Here is a 21,762-nt window from a genome sequence, read left to right as displayed (position 1 = left end):
AGATCTACTGCCTAAGACTGTGCCTAGCCAGAGACAGTGTGCGTTACCTTGAGGTGATATGTTCATGTTTGGGAGAAAAATACAACTTACACTTTGGGGAAACAAAGACAATCGCTGCTTTCTTCTTGAGCAGCTGTAGCCAGCTCCTCTAAATGGAAGTGCAAAAGCAGAAACTGGCAGCACAAGGTATGTGTTCATTTTCACAGATGGCAATGCAGACAAGTTGGTAATTGAAAAGGAAGTCATGTACGTGAGCTATTTGACAGGGGGGAAAGCTTATTACAGTATTTTCCTGCATAATTGACTTGGTGAGTTATTGAAGAAATATTTTTCTCATGAATAGATTTCAGTTACAAAATTATGTCATTATTATTGAGGAAATCAATAATTTCAAGTTGTCTATTTTGAAAAAATGTTATTAAAACATTTTTTAAAAAGCAACAGGTTAGAGTTCCTTGCCTGAGCATTGCTTGTATAATGAAATGATTCTTTCACATGCAGTTTCACTGTTGGTGTGTGGAGAATTCTCATTTAAAGTTACATTTTTGATTTCAGTATCCCAAGCATCATATATTGTTAGATGCATATTTCATATATATATATATATATATAATTGATTTTAAAGCAGCTTTACTTTGAGATTGAGATTACAAGTTTTGAGATTTTTGAGATTACAAGATTTTCTCTTTGTTCATTTAGTTATCAAGAAAAGATTCAATTGCTTAAATGAAATGAAATTGTTTTAGATTTGTATTAGAGGATTTATTAATTTTCTGATTTACAAAATTCCAACTGCTTTTATTTTCAAAATAAAGAACGTGTAATCAGAGCTATGAAGGTTTTTAAGCACAAGACCTGCTATGATCTGTGAAATATTTCATGTGAATTACGGTCCCATTTTCCAATTCATTTTTAGAATTATCCCTATGCCAAAGCTCAGTTTTTTCAGTTTTTTTTCCATACTTGATTTTAAGTGGACTTCACAAATCAGCTAACATCTCTGTCTACCATTACACCAGACCATAGTTCAACCTCTCCTTATGCTAATCTAACTAGAAAATATATTAAACAGTGCTTGAGGATATGTTTTATTCTTGTTTCTTGTTGTAGAATTTAGTAGTAAAAATGATATCAGAGGTAGAAGAAGCAGCCTGAGAGTGTGAAAAATTTAAGTGTTATGTAAATTTATGGCAGATACGCTCACTTTCATTCATTCAATCATATTGATTGATGGCTTACCATGTGCAAAGCACTGTATTAAGCACTTGGGAGAGTACAGTATAACAATAAATGGACACATTCCCTGCCCACAACAAGCTACTAAATATAACCATGGTAATAATGATAACAATGATAATTATATCACTACTAATGTATTTTAATAGCAGTTCTGCAGTTTTGTTTACTATGGGTTTCCATGCTATTCCCTTTATTGTCATACAGTCACTGTGAAGCAATGCGTTACCAGTATTGGTTTCACCCCAAGAGATAGGAAAAGCAAGATTCAAATTGGCAAAACAGCATGGTCTCTCATGAAGTCAGAACTAGGGTGCAGTTTTCATCATTCTTCTTCCAGAACTCTTTCCATCAGGCTGGTCTGCTTTGGGCTCAAAGCCACTGGAACTGTCACTTACAATTTTTCAGCATTTCATTTCTTTCAGTTGGATAAATCTCACTAAAATACCCAGGAAAGAGGTGAGAGGTGGGATCTGGCATATTTAGTGTAAGGAGTATTCATTTCAGTCTTCCCTTTTGTGACTTTGCAGTCTCTCCTTTCTCTGTGATTTGGTTATTCTGTGAGTTTCCGAAGGAAACCTAGGGCAACAAACACTTCAAACATTGTATTTCACGTATAGGGACTGTGTATGCAGGTATTTCCGCTTATCACTGAAAAGGGACAGGAATAGAGTTTTCATTACCTTTCACTTGATCATGAAATATGAGGGAAAGGATGTGTATCATCGTTGAAGGTCCTAGCACCTGCACTTCCAACTGGTTTTTACGTCACTGATGTTCTATCTTTTTTTTTCCCCCTGAAGAGTATTCTCTTCCTTTCACCCCACCCACCCCGTGCTCGTTTTCCCAGTTGCTTGCAGCCTTATTGACTGTGGGCACTGAACGTCCCATGTCATCCCCCTCCAAAAACCTTTACGGCTCAGAGAGTCAGATAAAATGGATATATAGTGGCAAAGACAGAGGGAAGTCAAAAGAGACGTCCTGTTGACAATAATGACTAACATCTGGAATGAAGTAAGTCAGTGAAGATCTGAATACGAAGCCATATTTTCGGCAGTTCAAAATGCCGTGCCAGGTGACAGTATATTCTCCTCCAGATTTTGGGTAGCAGGAAGGATCATTAGAACCACGAGTTATGTCGTGGGCAGATAGTTATCTCTTATGCTGATAAAATGTTTAAAATGAAGCAGATTGTGTACAAATGTTTTGATTGTCACGGATGTTATGTAAGAACCATTTAAAAAGGAGCTGCCTTGCGTCTCTGAAGCAAGTGGCTAATGCATGCAGATTGGCAGTATCTCGGGTGTTTGGCAACCACCTGGGTGATGACATGCCTGTGGGACAAGTTTCAGGCACATTCATACCTGTGGTACCATTTATTATTACCGTGCTGTAGTAGGGATTGCCTCATTTTCTGGAACAGAGGCTGCGTTCCACCACTCCAAGCCAGGGAAGTCAGTGAAGTTTATGCCGGCCTCCATTATCATTGTTGATGTGTCGAGGAAGTGAGTGTAATCAGCAGAGTAAACATGTTTTGTGTCCAAGTGCTGAGATAGGTGATTGTAAGATGGATGCTTGGCTGCTGATCCTTTTGGTGTCTCTTCAGTTTCCTGGCAAGAAATCTGAGGGCACAGAGGGCTTTTTAAAAACAGGCAAAGACTTGCCGTGTGCACCTTTTCAACTGGTTTTCACAATTTATTTGTGAACAAAGCCAACCCGCCTTTCAGCAACAACTGCCTTCCTCTGGCACAGCTGTTCCGGTGCTGCCGATGCACGGGTGGGTCTATTCAGTTTGATAGAATTTAGAACATTAATGGAATTGGTCTCTCTCGAGATGTTTTGGCTGGTGCCTGCCAAAGGGGACTCCCAGTGTGCAGGCAACATCCTGTAAATGACTATAGTGAGAAACTCACTTGATGTGTTTGTCATTTTTCTGGATGGACAAAGACCAGTGACAGGATATGGAATGGCCCTCATATTGTTTTGCTACCTATCTCAGCTGTTTTTCAAAAGTCCTTGGGAGACATTGCTAGTGGTGAAATTCATCACTGGAATATTCAGGAAATAGGGATGCATGGGGATATTTCAGTGGCATCCATTTAGCAAGGTAAAGTGAATTCAGGGGGAAATTAGTTCATTCTGAAAGAAAGCGAAGTACTTGGTGATTTTGAGCTTTTCAGCAGTCATTCTATAAGGTCAATGAATTATATTCTTTTTTTTTTAAAGTATTTTCCAGTACCATATAAATACTAATGAAACATTTCAAAATGGTTCTTTGGATTCCGTGTTTTTGATTGTAGTGTATTTGTTCTGTGCCCTATTTCTTCATGAAATGGATTGTAAAAGTTCCTTGTGGGCTGGGAACAGAGTACACTACCCAAGTGCTTAATACGGTGCTCAACACTCTATGAATACTGTTAATCGATTGATGAGATATGTAGGATGCACCCATAAAGTGTGAAAAGGGCAAAATACCACTTTGAGAATGATATTATTGCAAAAGCTGCAAACAGAAGTCATGTGTTAATGAAATGTATTATTTACTCTGCCTCCAAAGTAAATATTTACTTTCGCTCAAACAAACAGCATCTTTTCTCTGAAGAAGTGTTTTGCATTGAAGGTGTCAGATATCTGCTTTCAGTATCCCACACTCTTGGGGTTTTGTAGCAAGAAGCAGTGTGGCTTAGTGGAAAGAGCATGGACTAGGGAGTCAGAGGTCATGAGTTCTAATTCCGGTTCCCCCACTTGTCAGCTGTGTGACTTTGGGCAAGTCACTTAACTTCTCTGGGCCTCAGTTAGTTTATCTATAAAATGGGGATGAAGACTGTGAGCCCCTCATGGGACAACCTGATAACCTTAAATCTATCCCAGTGCTTAGAACAGTGCTCGGCACCTAGTAAGCACTTAACAAATGCCATCATTATTATTATTATTATAGCCAGAGTTCCAACACTGTTCCAGACAAATGTATCTCCATAGCCAGAATAATCTTGCATGTGGGCATGGTGTGGTCAGCTGTAGTTGGTTACGCCGGGGTTCATTTCCACTCACACTCACACGCATAGTGAACCTTTACCTTCAGTGGTGTCATTGATAAGTATCATATAACTATTACTATTTTTGCCAACAGGATAAGGTGGCAATAAAGGGACGAAACATCTACTGGTCTCTTCCTTTAAATCCACGGTTCAGTGAACTGCATCCCAAAGCAATGAGTGGCTGTCAAAGAAGTAGTAATAGTAGTAGTAATTAGTAATAATAATAATAGCAGCAGCAGCATTTATTGAGTACCCACTTGTTGTGCTGCACTGTAATAGGCTCTAGGGAAGTACAGAATAACCAAGTAACACGTTCCCTTCCCACAAGGAGTTTACTTTCTAATGGGGGAGTCAAACGTACCAATATGGATCACTATTTGTCTGTAATCAAGATCCCTATTACTTCAGAGTCTTACGTTCTTGATATAAAAGAGGTTTCTAATACTTTTATCGATGCCATAGTTATGTGGTATTCACTATATTAATTATATGTCTCTAAATATTTGGAGGTCTATGGCAATTACTTGATGTATATATGTCAACAGAAACCTGATAAAATCATTTCTTGCAAAAGAGGGTGATGTCATTCAACACACTTAAAATTGGTTTAAGGAGTTAAAAAAAATTGGGGGGTGCACAGCTAACAGCATGTATATTAAATTTCAGGCTGATTCAATTTGAAACGGCCAAGATATAAAACCATAAAAAATGTGAGTAAATACTCTGCATATCAAGGCCTGTTATGTAATTACATGGTTTCAATATGGTTCTTGTTCATAGAAAACTGGTATAAAGGGTAGGTTTTTGTACGTGCTCCGTAAATGGAAAACTTAAATATCTCAGGTACCACATAGGGAGTTCAGGTACTCCACAATTATTGAACTATTTTAATGACTACTTCATCCCCAAAAGTCACTTTTCTTACTGAAATAATTTGGGGTTTTTGGACATTCTGACATATGAGAACTTGAGGACTTTTGTTTTTAGGCCAGTCTTCAATTAATAAACAGCTGAACTGATTTAAATAAAGTTTTCAGCTATTTTTTTTAATACTCACATCTGGGTTTACAAATACAAGTTCCAGACCGATGTGATCCAAAACAGCCAAGTTATTAAATACCACAATTTGGTTTAGACTGGAAACACTAAAAGATTCTTAACTCTAGTGCTGATTCTACAATGCTTAGAAGGGATTCAAATAACTAACAAGGGTCTTAACAGACACTGATTCCTTTTTCAGACTTTTTGGGGCCCCTGATTTCAAAGTTGCCATGTTGATTTATACTGGGAGTGAGCTAATTTAATATTAGGGATTGTGTAGTAACTTGTTTTCTGTGGTTACAAGCACAGATCACCAGGCCCCCTGAATTGGGACTACTGGGGTATTAACCTATGGTGTTTATGTGTGGACAGAAGAAAGTAATCTGAAAATTACTTCAGTTCTTGTAAGAAGTTCTTGTGAGACCACTCACTGACCTCTGCATCCTGCTCTTGGTGATAAATATCAATTTAATTCTATTGTCACGGGAAGGAATAGGCCAGACTAACTAACGTGACCCAAAACTGGAAATTAGGATGTTAAACCCTGAAAACATGAACTAAGTAATTGCAGTTTCAAAATTGTAAATTGATCTGGAGAGAACTGTAAAGTAAGAAAGCTAATCCTTAGGTGTATATTCCCTGCACTGGAAAAGGTATGGGACTAAACTCACCCCTGTGAGGATGGTAAAACATACGTTATGCCACCTCACTGACACTGAAAGAATAAATCCCTTACTCAGCTCCCCTCTCATATTTCCTAATCTAACTAATCTTACCATTTGGCTACCAGCACCTGTCCAGAGGTGGCTCACCTTCCTTAGAGACCTTTCTTCCTCTTTAATAGCTGGAAGTCTTTTAACTGCAGTTAGCCCTCCTGAAAAGCCACTTCTTCCAAAATGCCTTCCCAGTGCCTCAATTTATTATCAGGCACTTCTCACTCTTTTGGATGTATTTAAACCCATCTCAGCACTTATGTAAATACATTTATTCAACCGTACCTTCAGTTATTTGTTTTGATTACTATGTTAATATAAGTTGGAGCTCCTTGTGGGCAGGGAATGAGTCCCGGGCTTATTTTGTCATTGATCACTAGTACTGAGCACTTACTGTGTGCAAAGCATTGTACTGAGTGCTTGAAAGAGCACAGTACAATATAGTTGGTAAAGACAATACCCGTCCCCAAGGAGCTTGTACATCCCAAGTACTTGGGACACAGTATTACCCTTAGTGGATGTTCAGGAGATACTATCACTGCTCTCTCCCTTCTGCCTTTAAGGGTGGGAAGTTAGTTATGGTAGTTCTCAAGTACTTACTATATGTGGTATTTATTCTGCTAAGCACTCACCTCAGACAGTCAGCTCAGACCCATTCACTGACCTACCACATGAGGCTCATGAAGGAGGGAGAATGGTTTTGAGTAAACTGAGACCCAGTGAGATTCAGTGATTTGCCTAAATGACATAGGCCAGTGGCAGAGCAGGGTTTACAATCTGGGACTCCTGACGTGCCCCACCATGCTCCTTCCACTGAGAGACAATGCCCATTAAGACTGATTATTAAACTGTGAAACCTCTGATTCCCTGATCTGTGAAGATCGCCTTTCCCAACTACGGGACCAAGTGTCGGCCTCATGAGTTAAAAGAGAATAAATGAACTACTGAAACGATTAAAAACTACAGTCCAGAGGATCCTGGAATCTCTCCATGTTTATTGAATGTAGAGTTATAAGAGTAATTTGCTTGATGTGATTTTTTTTAGCCAGTCATTTCTATCTGGTGAAAATGCAGGGTCCATCACTATTGTAGATTAAAAGAGTGGGTAGGTCTGATTCTTGGAGAAATAAAAGCCTGATCTTTTTTGTTTGCAAAAGAACCTTGGCCCATTTTTACTTCACTTGCCATAAACCAATGTATCATTATTGCTCATCACCCAATTCTAGCTCCTAGAAAATATTGAGAGCCAACACCTCCTCCAGTTTGCCACCCTTCAGTCCATCTTCTTGCCAGGAATCGAAACTTGCAAGCCACCATATCTGTGAGATATTGTCATGGCATTCTGTACAAGTTCCAGGGTGATTAATAAATAGCCACACAAACAAGGGAAGACTAGATGCCCACTTGCCAGAATGATTCAGTATGTTGTTACATTATGTTTACTTGCCAGAAAGTTTGTAAACCATCTGGGGCATTTTGATGAAAATCCTGTGGATCGTGGTTTCTTTTTTAAAGGCCTACAAAATCTGCATCCATAGTAGTCAGTTAATTGATATTATTTATTGAGAACTGACTGTGTTTGAACACTGATTCAGTGCTTGGGAGAGAACAGTTGACTAAGATTGTCCTTGCCATCAAGGAGAAATATCAATGTAAATTAGTATAAATTGAAACTATAGGCATACCCCCAATGCAGCTGTACTCTGTTCCTTGAAAATGTGGATATATCGAGAATAACTGTATCATATGTATCTGTATTATGGGGTAAATTTTCCTGTAGACTTTCATGTTGTAATTTTAATCTGTTACAGAATCTCTGGAATAATTATATAAATTATATTACATTTAGTATTCTGTAACATTAAACTATTATTTATACTCTATTAAAATATTTCAAAGCATAACATTGCAACATTAACTGAATAAGTAGTTGTAATAGGATTGTTAGTCTTTACAGGAAACTTTAGAATCTTGCTCCATTGACTGGTAGTGATTTTTTTTATGTTAGTAGAAATTTAAATTGAACAACAGCCTTCTTTTCTTCATAAAGCACGTTGTAGTACACTAAGTCTCTCTGAACACCTCTGCATGTTTTTGAAAGCCACTCTCCATCAGAGTCTTTTCCTTCATCATTTCAAAAAGTCCACTTGCCTTTTTGAAATTGTGTGTGAGACATTTTAATCCCAAAACCTTACCTTGTGATAGAGCTAAGATTCCAGCCTTAGCAGCACTCATGACAACCTTCTTCTACACCATGGGGGAGAGGGTATTTCTCCATTTCATCTGAAAGCAGTGCCAAATCTAGGTGAGGTAGAGGGGCAGAGATTTTAGCTGGATTTAGCAGCTCTTTCTACTCGGCTGTGATTTGGTTAGAGGCAATCTGGCTTCCAGTGTGTGTTGATGTAGAGGTGGGGAGGCAGTGGAGTTGAGGTGGGAAGTTCTTGAATGTTGTTTTCTCCATCCTGTTTAAAAGCAGCAGAGAATCTGGGCGAGGTAGAAGGAAAGGGATTCTTGCGAGATGTGGCATTCCTTTACACACACCGCGATTCTCGGTTAGCTTTGAAGAGTTGAAGGAGGCATGACCAAGCAGCCTAAGGTGGAAAAGTAGGAAATAAGGGATGCTCAGAAGATTAATCTGGGATGAACGAAGAATGGAAAGGGGTATCAATGGATTTTTTTCTCCGTCCACTCCATTTTCTTGTTAGATCTCAATACAGTGGAGAGGCCACCTGCAGAAATGTCCCTCAGGACTTCTCAGACATGCCATTCAAAACATTTATCTTTTATTTCTATTGCTCCCCATACAATTTACACTTATCACTTACCCAGATCTACTCCACTCCCAGAAACTCTCTATTCACTTAACTTTTTAGTACCTTTCCCATGTTGAGAGAGGTGGGCACTTGACTTGATACCCAAACTTGCAGATAGATGTCTAACTTGCACAATATGTCTAAAACATCATATCACCATCATACTGGATACACTCACTGGAGACAAGCCACAAATTCAAAAATAGAATGAAATTATTCTTAAAAGAGACACTTGATTGGATTTTCTAAATCGTTTCTGATAAATCAAATGATGTTTTTTATTGAGCAAGCTCTGTGTGCAGAAGGCTCTACTAAGCTCTTAGCCCGGAACTTTCTGATCTATCACAGTACTTCTAAAGCTCAGAAAATCCAAATTACAAATTATTTATATTTCATTTATTTTCAGTGATCTTTTTTTATGTTCACCCTAAACAGAAACTTCCAGATGAAGCCATTTGTGCAATTATACAAGTCTAGCTACACTTTTCAAGAATATTTTTGTGTGTATGATGAGGAAAGGGTATTTTGTGGGTAAAAGAAGAATAGAAATGTCCAATCAGATCAGAATTACACCCTATTTGGCATGTTCCAGCAAGCACCTGGACACAAAAGAAGAAAAGTTAAGATGGAGCAAATGCTTCCACAGTCAAGTCTGAACGCCAGCCACACAATATGGGTTCATTTCCAAATGGACCTTTCATCCCCCTGCTTGTGGATCAAGCCAGTATTTGTTTACCAAACCACGAAAGCTCTAGGAAAAAGATTAATGCAGCCTGGGGGAATTTCACAATTATAACCTTCTTGGGCATTCCATGATCTTTATTTGTGGAAAAAAGGCCCCAAAGATTTGATAATAACAAATACCAGAAGCTATTTATTTTTAAATAAAGATGCATTCCTCCTCTTTGGGGAAAGCTCTACTAAGAAAAGTAGCATTTTGTGAATTTGTTGCTGGATTGGCAAGTCCAATTGTGTGCGCTCACTCATGTTCAGAAAAATGCTACATATTCCTGATTCTGATTTGGGAGAGAAGGAGAAGGGAGAAGGAGATTATCTTGGTGACAATCTAGATTTATATTACATCACCTAAAGTAGCACAACCTGCTGTACTAATGAAACTGTGTTTCTGGCTTAAAAGGGCAATTGTTAGCCTGATTTTTGTACTCACAAAAAACGTTTCCTCAATCCTGTTAAATTATTGCTCTCATTTCAGATTTTTATAGCTGTGCAGCTTACCAGTCCTCGTTTCTTTACGTTTCATTCATTTTCCTTGTTCTGATGATTAATGGAGGATGTCGAATGTTAGAGTGAGCAGGCATCAGCAAATGCAAGATCATAATTAGTTTAGCTGACGAGGGCCTCTGATAGCACTTGCATCTGGATGGAAAAATTACCCTATAGGGAACTGGCTGCTCACCAGGTCTTTTTAGTGATACATTGTGAAACACCCGATGAATCAAATGCCCTTTCAATGCCAAGAAAGTGTTCCAGTCTTGAAGCCAAAATTATGTCTGCAGAAAGCTTTCCATTTGAAATGTATCAGAGTACAATTATAACCATTGTATTTTTTTGGCAGGAATACCACTCTTCTACAGTATAGGCTGAAGTTAAATAAATGGCTTAAATTTTATGAAACCCTGAAGTTTTGCCATCTTTTGTTAGTACTTTTTATAATAAAATTAGTTGTCACTGTGACTCTTGCTTCCCCCTTCTCCGTGTTTAAGAAGTGGATTTTTCATTCAGTTCCTTGCTTCGAGGAAAATGGGAGTTGAAATTCAGCCTATTTGTCCCAAAAGAGTGCTTTTCTGCTTGTTCATCTCTAGAAAGACAGCCGAGCTTTTGCTTAAATAAATAAAAAATAAGGAAATCATTATTCTGAAGAAAGGGTTTAATAGGCAGTACTCACGATTGTGTCCGTGAATAAATATTTACGGACAGTCACTGAAGCTGGTGGATACTGAATTCAGGCTAGAAAAATGAATTTGTATCAGATAGCTGACCTCAGGACTTCACTCTTTAGTACCAACAAATAAGTTAATAAAACAATCAATAGCCATTGATGTGATCGCAGGTTTGGGAAGAAGGTCAAAAGGGTTCTCATTAGTAATACGGGGCTGCTTCTTCATTTGGCGGCGTTTATTCCAAGCTGTCTTTGGAAGGGGACATACACTGTATTCGCTTGCAGATTTTACAGTTGAGGAGAATAAAGTAAACTTGCATGTCTAACATTTTGTTCTAAGAGTGCGATGAGATAAGATGCAACTCACTTTAAAGACCTCACTTTTACACTCAGTCTAAAATGTTCACACAGTTAGTAGAGTCCCAACCCTTCTGCAGAATGACAGCAAACACATTTGCTATGCTTGTTGGATTTGGCTTTGATGGATCTAAAAAGTGTTTTTGGGGGTGTGCTTAGTAGAGGTACAAAACCAAAGTTCAAAAAGTTAAAGCTATTTCTGTGAAAAGCCTTTGGTGTTCCACACACCTCATCCATCACTACAGGGTTAATTATAACGAAAATCAATGGTGCCTGTTAAACACAATTGAACCTGACCTCATTATGGGCAGTGTGGTTTTACACTGTCATTGTTGCTAGTCTAGAGACAAAACTCCTGTGTTGATTTGTCCTAACTCCGCTGATCATGTGACTCACCTCTGACCTGTTGTTTTTTGTTTTTTTTTTTTCCTATTTCAGAGACGTAGAGGCTCTGGTGTATTTTGTGCCAATTGTCTGACCACAAAGACCTCTCTCTGGCGAAAGAATGCAAATGGTGGATATGTATGCAATGCGTGTGGCCTCTACCAGAAACTTCACTCGGTAGGAAGAACTTACTAGTTTGTTTCAGGAAGAAGTTAGCTGAGCTAAAGCTGCCCAGCTGTAGTCTGATCTGGTTGTGTGATTAGCACCACTCCCTGGCCTGCAGTTAATTTCCCTGAGGCATTTTTCAATATGGTCACTCAGAGATCGCATGTGATTCATTTATGAAACAAGCTGAGGTGCTGTGGGGAGAAATGTTTGAGATCATCAGTGATGCATTTAATTATTTTGATACAAAATAAGAAAAGCGACTTATTTCTGAAAATGTTACTTAAAGGCTCACAGAGCAGCAACTTCCCAGGGAATTTAATGATGCTCACTTTCTGGGTTTTTTTGTGTGTGTTTTTTTTCATTTAAGGAAAAAAATGACATTTTAAAAGAGTTTTTGAAATGTCTGAAAAAAATCAAAGATGAGACACTCCATGGGAAATACACAGAGATAATAATATTTGTTAAGCACATACAATGAGCCAGGCACTCTACTAAGCACTGGAGTGGATACAGGCAAATCAGATTGTATACAGTCTCTGTCTAACATGGGGCTCACAGTCTTAATCCACATTTTACAGATGAGGGAATTGAGGCTCAGAAAAGTTAACTGACTTGCTCAAGGTCACACAGCAGACAACTGGCAGAGCTGGGATTGGAACCCAGATCCTTCTGACTCCCAGGCCTCTGCTGTATCCTCTGGGCCACACTGCTTCTCTAGTGGGTACTTTTTCATCCAAAAATTCAAGGACTATTACTGCTTTAATAGGAGGAACATTGGTGATCCAATCCCTAATTGCAGTTGGGCAAACAGTATAAAATGCCATCTGGAACTTCTAAATCCACCTTCTTTGGATGAGATGAGCTGCTTGAGATCCTAAATAGCACATCCAGAATATGATTTGAACAAGATTCAGTGGTATTTTGTATGCTATGATCTGACTGACATCTCAGTTGAAGCCACTGAGGTTGTTAATTCTTAATGGGGACATTTTCAGATTCCGATAATAGTTTTTCAGGTAATCAGTTGATACCCCAATCCTTCCTGAAGCAGCATAGTCTAGTGGAAAGAGCCCAGGCCTGGGACTCAGAGGATCTGAGTTCTAATTCTGACTCCACCATTCATCTGCTGTGTGATCTTGGGCACGTCACTTCACTTCATTTACCTTACCTGAAAATGTTGATTAAGACTGTGAGTCCTATATGGGTCGTGCACTGTGTCCAACCTGATTATCTTGTATCTTCTCCAGAGTTTAGGAAGGTGGCTAGCACATAGAAATAGCTCAGCAAATGCCATTTTTTTAAAATATGTGCAAATGAATTTTCAGAGAAATGACTATATTTTTTACTTTTTATTATCCAATATCGATTTGCAGTCAATGTCTGAGTTTTGAAATCTGTTGTATGAATTCCTTTTTGCCAAGTAGAGAGTTGAAGCTTATTTTTCTCCCTGTTCATTTTTGTACCCTTTGGCATTTTACCCTGAGTTAGAAACCCAGTCCAGTGACTCAATCCCAGCCAAAGAACTACGTTTTTAGAGAAAATGTCTTCAAAAATGAACGATTAGAAACAATCTTTATAAATTGTATGCTGCCAACATTCTGAATTGGTAGGAAGTTATATGATTTTTACATTTTTTCATAGAAAAAATCACACTCATTCCCCCAGTTTTACCTTCATCGTTCAAGCAGAAAACCGAGCTGAACTTAATAGACATTGACACTAACAATTTTAATTGAAATTTGGCCAATCATAGGTCAAGAATTAAATTAAACCTCTGCACCAGCAGGTTTTGATAACTTAGATGGTCTGAGGTCAAAAACAATCTATGGTATTTTTTTAATAATAATACAAGAAAAAGAGAAAACAAATGTTTCCATTTAAATGTCCCTAAAATTCTAAAGTTTATATTGTCCTTGGATTCCAATAATAACTTCTCTAATGGCACATTGACTTAGTAATGACTTTTACACTTATAAAAGAAAAGAAGGGTTATCTTGTTTATTTGACATTTGTCCATTGTTTTTTAGGCCTCAAAGTTATATAAATCTTGGCAGTGTCACATAAGTGACACATTTCCTGCCCATAAGGACTTTACACTTGAATCTATAGAATGAATATAAGTAATGCATTTTCAAATTTCAAAGATTTTATTCATATAACACTAGCATAAGGATAATTCACTGTAACCTCTTAGTGTATTAAAATTTCCCTTTTACTCTGGAGGTTACCTTAATATTACCTAGAATTTTTGTAGTACTTTTCATTTTTTTTTGATGCACCCTGCAGTATCTCATTTTGTCCTCACACTTATCTTGTGGATATCATTTCCATTTTAATGATAATAATAATAATAATAATGTTGGTATTTGTTAAGCGCTTACTATGTGCCGAGCACTGTTCTAAGCGCTGGGGTAGACAAAGGGGAATCAGGTTGTCCCACGTGGGGCTCACAGTCTTAATCCCCATTTTACAGATGAGGGAACTGAGGCACAGAGAAGTTAAGTGACTTGCCCACAGTCACACAGCCGACAAGTGGCAGAGCTGGGATTCGAACTCATGAGCCCTGACTCCAAAGCCCATGCTCTTTCCACTGAGCCACACTGCTTCTCGTGGCTTCTCACAATTAATAATAATTGTGATATTTACCACATCCTAACTATATATCAAGCATTGTTTTATGCTCTGGGGAAGGTCCAAGGTTGCTCACAGTCTAACTAGGAGGGAGAATTTGTACTGAATCCTCATTTTACGGACGAGGTAAGTTAACGATCAGATGATTGGGTCATTTAGAAGTCAAGTGACTTCCCCAAGGTCACACATCCTCCATGTCTGAGCTGGAGTGCGAACCAAGGTCTTTTGACCGCCACGCTCTCTCTAGACCCAGTGGTGCATCTTTATATTTGTAGTACTGAATTGTATATACTTAATTTAAGATCTAAATTTAGAAACTGGAAGCTGGACATTTTGAATTTTCACTCAGAAAAATGGGTTGGGAAATGGCTAAACCAACTTCAAGAAGAAAGCTAATGCACAGAAGTGAGAGACCTTATAATCATTATTCCTTTTTCAATGAGTAAAAGTGCCTCGAGCTCCCATCTAAATACAAGGACATTTTTTAAAATCCTAGTTACTCCATATTCTCATTTTAAAGCATGTTAAACATACATCCTAAAAATGTTTTCTCAAGTGGATCGCAATCCATTTCAAAGATTGTCACTGAAAGCAAGAACTTGAAAGTTGGGAAACTTGAAAGTGGCAACCCAATCAGATTTGTTCAAACTCGGGCATCATTTGAGTCCCATGAAATGATGCAGCCTCTAAAAGTCTCTTGAGTGTATAAATGACCTTTATAAGAAACTGAAGACATGGAATTCCTCTCTTTCATTCAATCATATTTATTGAGCAATGAGCCCTTGTAATGGAGGTGGGCCTGACTTTAGTTCGAGGGGCACCCACCTAGCAGTTAGTCAAGAAAGACCTTTTGTAAACCTCTTTCCCAATGGCGAATGTTCCTCTTAATTCAAAGGTGGTATAGAAATGGTGACTCCGGCTTTTTTTCATGCTCTCTGTTTATTTCTGTGTTCCCTGCAGACTCCCAGGCCTTTAAACATTATTAAGCAGAACAATGGTGAGCAGATCATTAGGAGACGAACGAGAAAGCGCCTTAACCCAGAGGCCCTCCAGACTGAGCAGTTAACCAAACAGCAGCGGGGTAGCTCTGAGGAGCAGCTCAATGGAAGCCCATTAGAAAGGAGGTCAGATGATCACATACCGGAAGGTCACCAGAGAGAAATCCAGCTCCCCGGTCTGAGTAAATACGAGACGCAGGGCGCGTTGACTAAAAGCCATTCAGCTCAGCAGCCGATATTGGTCAGCCAAACTCTGGATATTCACAAAAGGATGCACCCTTTGCACATTCAGATAAAAAGCCCTCAGGAAAGTACTGGAGACCCAGGAAATAGTTCATCGGTGTCGGAAGGGAAGGGAAGCTCTGAGAGAGGCAGTCCGATAGAGAAATACATGAGACCTGCGAAACACCCAAATTATTCGCCACCAGGAAGTCCAATCGAGAAGTACCAGTACCCGCTCTTTGGACTCCCATTTGTACATAATGACTTCCAGAGTGAAGCGGATTGGCTGCGGTTCTGGAGTAAGTATAAGCTGTCCGTTCCTGGGAACCCGCACTATTTGAGTCATGTGCCTGGCCTACCGAATCCTTGCCAAAACTATGTGCCTTATCCCACCTTTAATCTGCCTCCTCATTTCCCAGCTGTTGGATCAGACAATGACATTCCTCTAGATTTGGCAATCAAGCATTCCAGACCTGGACCAACCGCCAATGGCGCTGCTAAGGAGAAAACGAAAGCGCCATCGAGTGTAAAAAATGAAGGTCCCTTGAATGTAGTAAAAACAGAAAAAGTCGATAGAAGTACTCAAGACGAACTTTCGACGAAATGTGTGCACTGTGGCATTGTCTTTCTGGATGAAGTGATGTATGCTTTGCATATGAGTTGCCATGGTGACAGTGGACCTTTCCAGTGCAGCATATGCCAGCATCTTTGCACGGACAAGTATGACTTCACAACTCACATCCAGAGGGGCCTACATAGGAACAATGCACAACCCGAAAAGAATGGCAAAACTAAAGATTAAAACCTTAGCACTTAGCACAATTAAATAGAAATGGGTTTTCTCGATGGGAATTCAATAGCTTGTAATGTCTTTTGAAGACCTATAAAGTCATGCATAGAGCCTGCCTTATCCAATATAAAATCCCTATTTTATTGTATTTTCCTTTTTTTTGGTTTTTTTTTCCAAGGAGTGGGTCAGCAAGAGTCAAAAGTGAAGCGGGTGGAAGTCAGCAAGGAAGAAAGGGGAATGATAATCATTTGAAACCTGATAAGTCAAAGCCACAGTAAATAAAAGCGATCCAGAAAAAATACCCCGGAGAAACATCCCCAGACAACAATCACTCTGGTTGTTCAGAAAGAAACAGACACATCTAAGTTGCAACAGGGTTTGTTACTTACTACGTACACTCCATAGGCGGTGAGGTGCGTTTGCCCAAGCCTTCTGAATATTTACCTAGAGAAGGCTTAATTCTAGGGATGATACATATTGGGCGGGAGAAGCAGCGAGCCAGAAACCAGAGGGGGAGAGACACGGTCTCTGGGCCGGCCCTAGGAATGCCCGAGGATAATCGCGGGTCTTCCAAAAGCCCTCCATCTCCCCTGTGGCCGTGGAATCTGGGAGGGCAGGATGGATATGTGAGCGAAAGTCACGACGGGAACATCTTTGAGGCTCCCACCCTGTCCTGGTCCTACTCCCACCACATATACCCGTGCCCCCTGCCCCTTTGATACTTATGCCCTTTAAATATTCAAATTCTCACAGTAGCTATTTTAGTTCGCAGTTTGGGTTTCTTTTATCCATACGTGGCCACTGTTTAAAGCAGGGTCCCGAATGCTTTATATGTAGTTTCTTCATCCAGATAGTTCTTCTTTTGAGTGATGAACCAGTTTTTTGTTAGTTGTTGTTGTTGTTGTTGTTGTTGTTGTTCTAAGCCATCACACTTTGTCACTAACCGTACCTGGCACATTGCAACTGAAGGAACCCCCTTGGATCAAATGGACAGCCAAACCATGGGCTTAATTTCTCTGGAACATTATCTCCATAAAGTCGCCTGCTGCGTTCCTATATCTGTGCGGGGGTTAAACAGACTTTCTAGACTTTGTGGTGCGAGAGAGTCTAAGGTTACTTTTCTGCAGACAGACGGTTGGTACACTTGCCAGCCACTCCCTTCATTAGAGTTCTACCAGTTTAGGCAATTTAGCATTAAATAGAATTCTTAGAAGACTATCTTCCTAGTTCTTTTAATACTTAAGGCTTTGTAAAACAATCCGTGACGGGAAAAGCTTCTCAGCATAACTGCTCAGGGAAATAGGGCTAAATAACTGAACATTAAATAATTGGTTAAAGGTGCTGTTAGACGAGCCTCAATGCTTGCTACAAGGATGTTCAAGGACTGACTTTAATCATTTGCATTATATTGTCCTGACCAGTAGTTTATTTTTTGCCACGGAGATGTAGAAGATATTACAAGCTACTGGATGCACTGTCAGATTAACTTATTTCATTAAAGAAGTTGGGAGAACAAATAGGAAAAGAAAACTTATTTTTCTAGTAAATATTAATGTATTACATTTCAAATAATGGTGCCTGACATATTGAATAATTATTTTCTACAGTGTACGTATGCAACAAAGATATTCCATCATGCATTAGAGTCAGTTCTGGCTCTGCCTCGCTGTTTACATTTGCAAATGTAGCAAACAAGGTAATGAAGCAACTATTTCTATTGCAGTAGATATCTTTTTTTTTGTGTGTGCATTAAAGTTGTAAACGGTAACATGAAATGAATGAAATTTGTTGATATAATGGTATGGAAAAGAAGAAGGAAATGAAAATATTTTTATGCCTACTTAGGAAAAAAAGGGTAGCACTATTCATTCCAAGTACTTTTGTATTCTTAAACTCTTAACTCACATTGTTATGCTTAAAATGATAAACATATATGCTCTTTTTATTGCTTTGTCTGTGTTTCAGAGGAAACATTTCAGAAATGATATTGATAAGTGCTGTTGACTTGGCAGCACTGTGTTTTTATTGCATTCTGTAGTAGCATTGCACTCCATTTTTACAATATTATGCAGTTGCTTTTTGTGTTTTGGGTTTGTTTCTTTTTGCAGTGCAGGGTCTTAGTTTCTTAAAGTTGGATGGCAGGTGTAGTTCAACTGGTTCATGAATGTTGCAATGAATGAAGTTAAACTGTCGTTGTGATATTATGTTGTCTTTTCCATTCATGCATTTTATTTTTTAATGTTAAAAAAAAATCAGGACTAAGTCCTTCCCTTGAGTTTCATTGTTAAGGGTCTTTTCCAATCTCACTTACATCCCACATAGCTCTCCAGTTCTCCCAGCTGAAGGGAAGATGGGGGTGAGTGGCTTCTGAGTTCTGGTGACGTGATGCCATTTTCTTATTTATGAAATTTTGATGCACATATTTGTTAGTGGACCAGTAAGGCTGAGGGTTGGGAACTTAGTCACACGACAGCGACACCTTTGTAGTAGAAAAGAAATAAGAGGCAAGCAGGATGAAAGTAGCTCTCCAACAACAGTGTGCATGGACGGATTCACCTAACTGAGCACCAAGATTTTACTAATATTGCCGGTACTGACTATGCGTAGATGTACTTTTCCTCAGACTGTTTCTCCAATGTGCAGGTACTAAGAGGCTGTTGAACACTGTCTGAGAAGCATGCATCCCTCCCATTCATCTTCCCCTACAGCAGGCGCATTGGTTAATAATGTTGGTATTTGTTAAGCGCTTACTATGTGCCGAGCACTGTTCTAAGCGCTGGGGTAGACACAGGGGAATCGGGTTGTCCCACATGGGGCTCACAGTCTTAAGCCCCATTTTACAGATGAGGGAACTGAGGCACAGAGAAGTGAAGTGACTCGCCCACAGTCACACAGCCAACAAGTGGCAGAGCTGGGATTCGAACTCATGAGCCCTAACTCCAAAGCCCGTGCTCTTTCCACTGAGCCACGCTGCTTCTCCAAGCAGCGTGTGGTGTGGAACACCCTAAGCTCCTTTCCTCAACTGAGTTTATCTTCAGGGCCCATTCCGTCCAGTGGTCTCGGAGAGTAGGAAAGTGATGCCTCATGTGGCCACTCTCTCCTCTGGTGTCATTATTTTGGAGGGAGTCTGTGGTTTCACACGTCTCAGAACAACCTTTTTAATAGGTACAGTTGTTGGGTTAACAGTCATTCTCTTTCCAGACACATATGCTCTGATCCTCTCCTAGGCCGGTGGCAGTCTAGATGGTGCCTTTGTTTCATCGCTTTTAATTTCTTCTGAGGTCACTGCCTAGAGGTCATTTGGTTCCCACTTTTCCAGGAATCCCAAGGTATTCCCAGAGACCAAGGCCTCAGCAGGAGCTTTTCCAGTGCCACAATGCTGGATGCCCATGGAAATGCTGAAAATGAAAAGTTGCGCATATTCTGAATGACACTTTTGACCAAGGTTTAGACAAAAGCCTGTTCCCTTTGCTGTCTCTCAGGGTTTCCCACCCTGTGTCCAGTTCATTCTCATTTCTTTCAATGCATAAATGTGTCGCTCCTTCTGCCTTCTGTAGCACACCCACACACACACGCTTCAAATGTTGTTAGGGATGGATATGGCTCATCCGGTCATCACTCCTCTAGAGATGGAGGTTTGAGAGATAGGCGCCTGTCAGTGTAACAGAGCAAGATTGTGCTCCAAACATTAGCATCATGACTATGTAGTAAAAAAGGAAAGAAAAAGAAAAAAAGCCACTGGGCCCAGTCTTCTCTACATGACATATTGAGATGTTCTAAAAATTATTCTCGTAAGATAGTGATATTTTGTTCTGAACTGTTCTCTTTTAGTAAAGGTAGTTTTTAGAAAACAAGCATGGGGAGTCTTTTCTATGGTAATATTAATGAAAAGGAAAAAAAAAACTCTAATAACAGCTCTTCTTTGTTGAAGCCTGTGGTAGCACATTATGTTAATGATTGCACTTGTGCACATAATCTATTACGATCCGATGCATTTGCAGCTCCAAAAAACATTAAACGTGTCTATACTTTAAATGCCTGAAGAAAGTAATTTTTAGTTAGTGCTCAATACTGCTATAAAATAAGAAGCCAATGACCTGTCCGAAGGCCTCTGAACTTATGCCTCCTAAATCAGCGAACATTAGTTCTTTCACAAAGATGGCAAGACTGCCAGCATGGAGATAGTGAGAAACTGCTGCCTGAGAAGAATGTTGTTGTGGCTCGTAATATGTGGCCCAGCCTCTAGCCTAGAGCCTAGTCCAGTGATAGCTAGTACACTGACCTCAGGTCAAAGGTTATGCTAAAACGCTGGTCCAGTGAGGTGTCGAAGACTTGCTAAGCATCAGATGCGATGAGATCTGGATCGTTAAAAAACATCATAAACATTAAACCCCCTGTCAAATTAGAAAATAGGTACTTTATCATCACAGAACTCCAAATTTTAAAAGAATGGGAACATGGAAAGCCTGCTGTGGAAAATAAAAGGATGTTGTATCGAAGGAAAAAGATGTTTTGCTGGCTCGGCTAATGGCGGTGGTCCTTCTTAAGTTTCCAGTATGGTTCGTTGCCTCTGTAGAACCTCACATGAACAGCTAGTAAGTGTTTACGTTAAATGTTTTCGGACATAATCCAGGAAAGAGTGACACAAATGGAGATTCCTCAGATTTTGGCCATCAGCATCCCAAAAATTGAAGCCCAGATAAAATAGGAAATTCAGCATGGTCCCACCTAAGGAAATGGGAATTTACATGGTCCTGAAAGGAAATGGAGAGTTGAATGTCAAATATGGCATATTTTTGGTACAATAGTCCTGGTCAGCCTTTAGGGGAGAAAAATATTATTTAATTGTGGCTAATAAGCCTAGGTGTACCTCTGTTGTGTATGACTGGCAGCAAGTCACTTAACTTCTTCAATTCTCAACTTCCCATCTGTGCATTGGGTATAATAATGTAGGATTTGTTTGTAAAGCACTTTGAGATCCTTGGCTGGCAGGCACAATAGAAGTGTCAAGTAATATTTCTATGGTTAGGTCATTAGTAACACCATCATAGCTTCCAAGGGTAGGAAAAGAATGGGGATCTTTATTTTTCTTTTTTGAAGTTGAGCTGTAAATACAATCACTCTACAGTCTTTATTGTTGACTGTGGAAAAGCAAAACTTTTTTAAGGCTGAGAAAATAATTGTTCTAATGGCTACCAGCAAGGCAGATATCCTGTTGTTGATAACAATAAGCCAAATTGCTTCGAATGGACTGTTACGACAACAGTCATTGATTATTTTTTGTGTGTGGTGGGGGGGTGGGGCAAAACATCTCAAAATGCCAATGTAAATTCAACTTGCAGCAATATTCACCAGCAGAAAAATGCCTTTCATATGGAATGATTTCATGTTGCTTAACAAAAGTGATTTCAATTTGTAGTCCTGATTTGAACTTTACAATGTTGGCTATTACCATTCTGTCCTTTACAACA

The 21,762-nt window shown here is 39.3% G+C and overlaps 1 protein-coding gene across 1 annotated transcript in view; it reads left to right on the top strand.

The window, feature by feature from the left end:
* Nucleotides 1-16,317, top strand: part of TRPS1 (transcriptional repressor GATA binding 1) — a 270,531-nt gene extending 254,214 nt beyond the window's left edge. Inside the window, exons 7-8 of the mRNA XM_029063476.2 lie at nt 11,537-11,659; nt 15,242-16,317. Coding sequence (XP_028919309.1) covers nt 11,537-11,659; nt 15,242-16,303 — 1,185 coding nt within the window. The 3' untranslated portion in view covers nt 16,304-16,317. The remainder of the gene's footprint in view (nt 1-11,536; nt 11,660-15,241) is intronic.
* The last annotated feature ends 5,445 nt before the right edge of the window (nt 16,318-21,762 follow it).

This window comes from Ornithorhynchus anatinus, chromosome 4, assembly GCF_004115215.2.
Source record: "Ornithorhynchus anatinus isolate Pmale09 chromosome 4, mOrnAna1.pri.v4, whole genome shotgun sequence".
Lineage (NCBI taxonomy): Eukaryota > Metazoa > Chordata > Mammalia > Monotremata > Ornithorhynchidae > Ornithorhynchus > Ornithorhynchus anatinus.
This window is presented reverse-complemented; position numbering and strand designations above follow the sequence as displayed.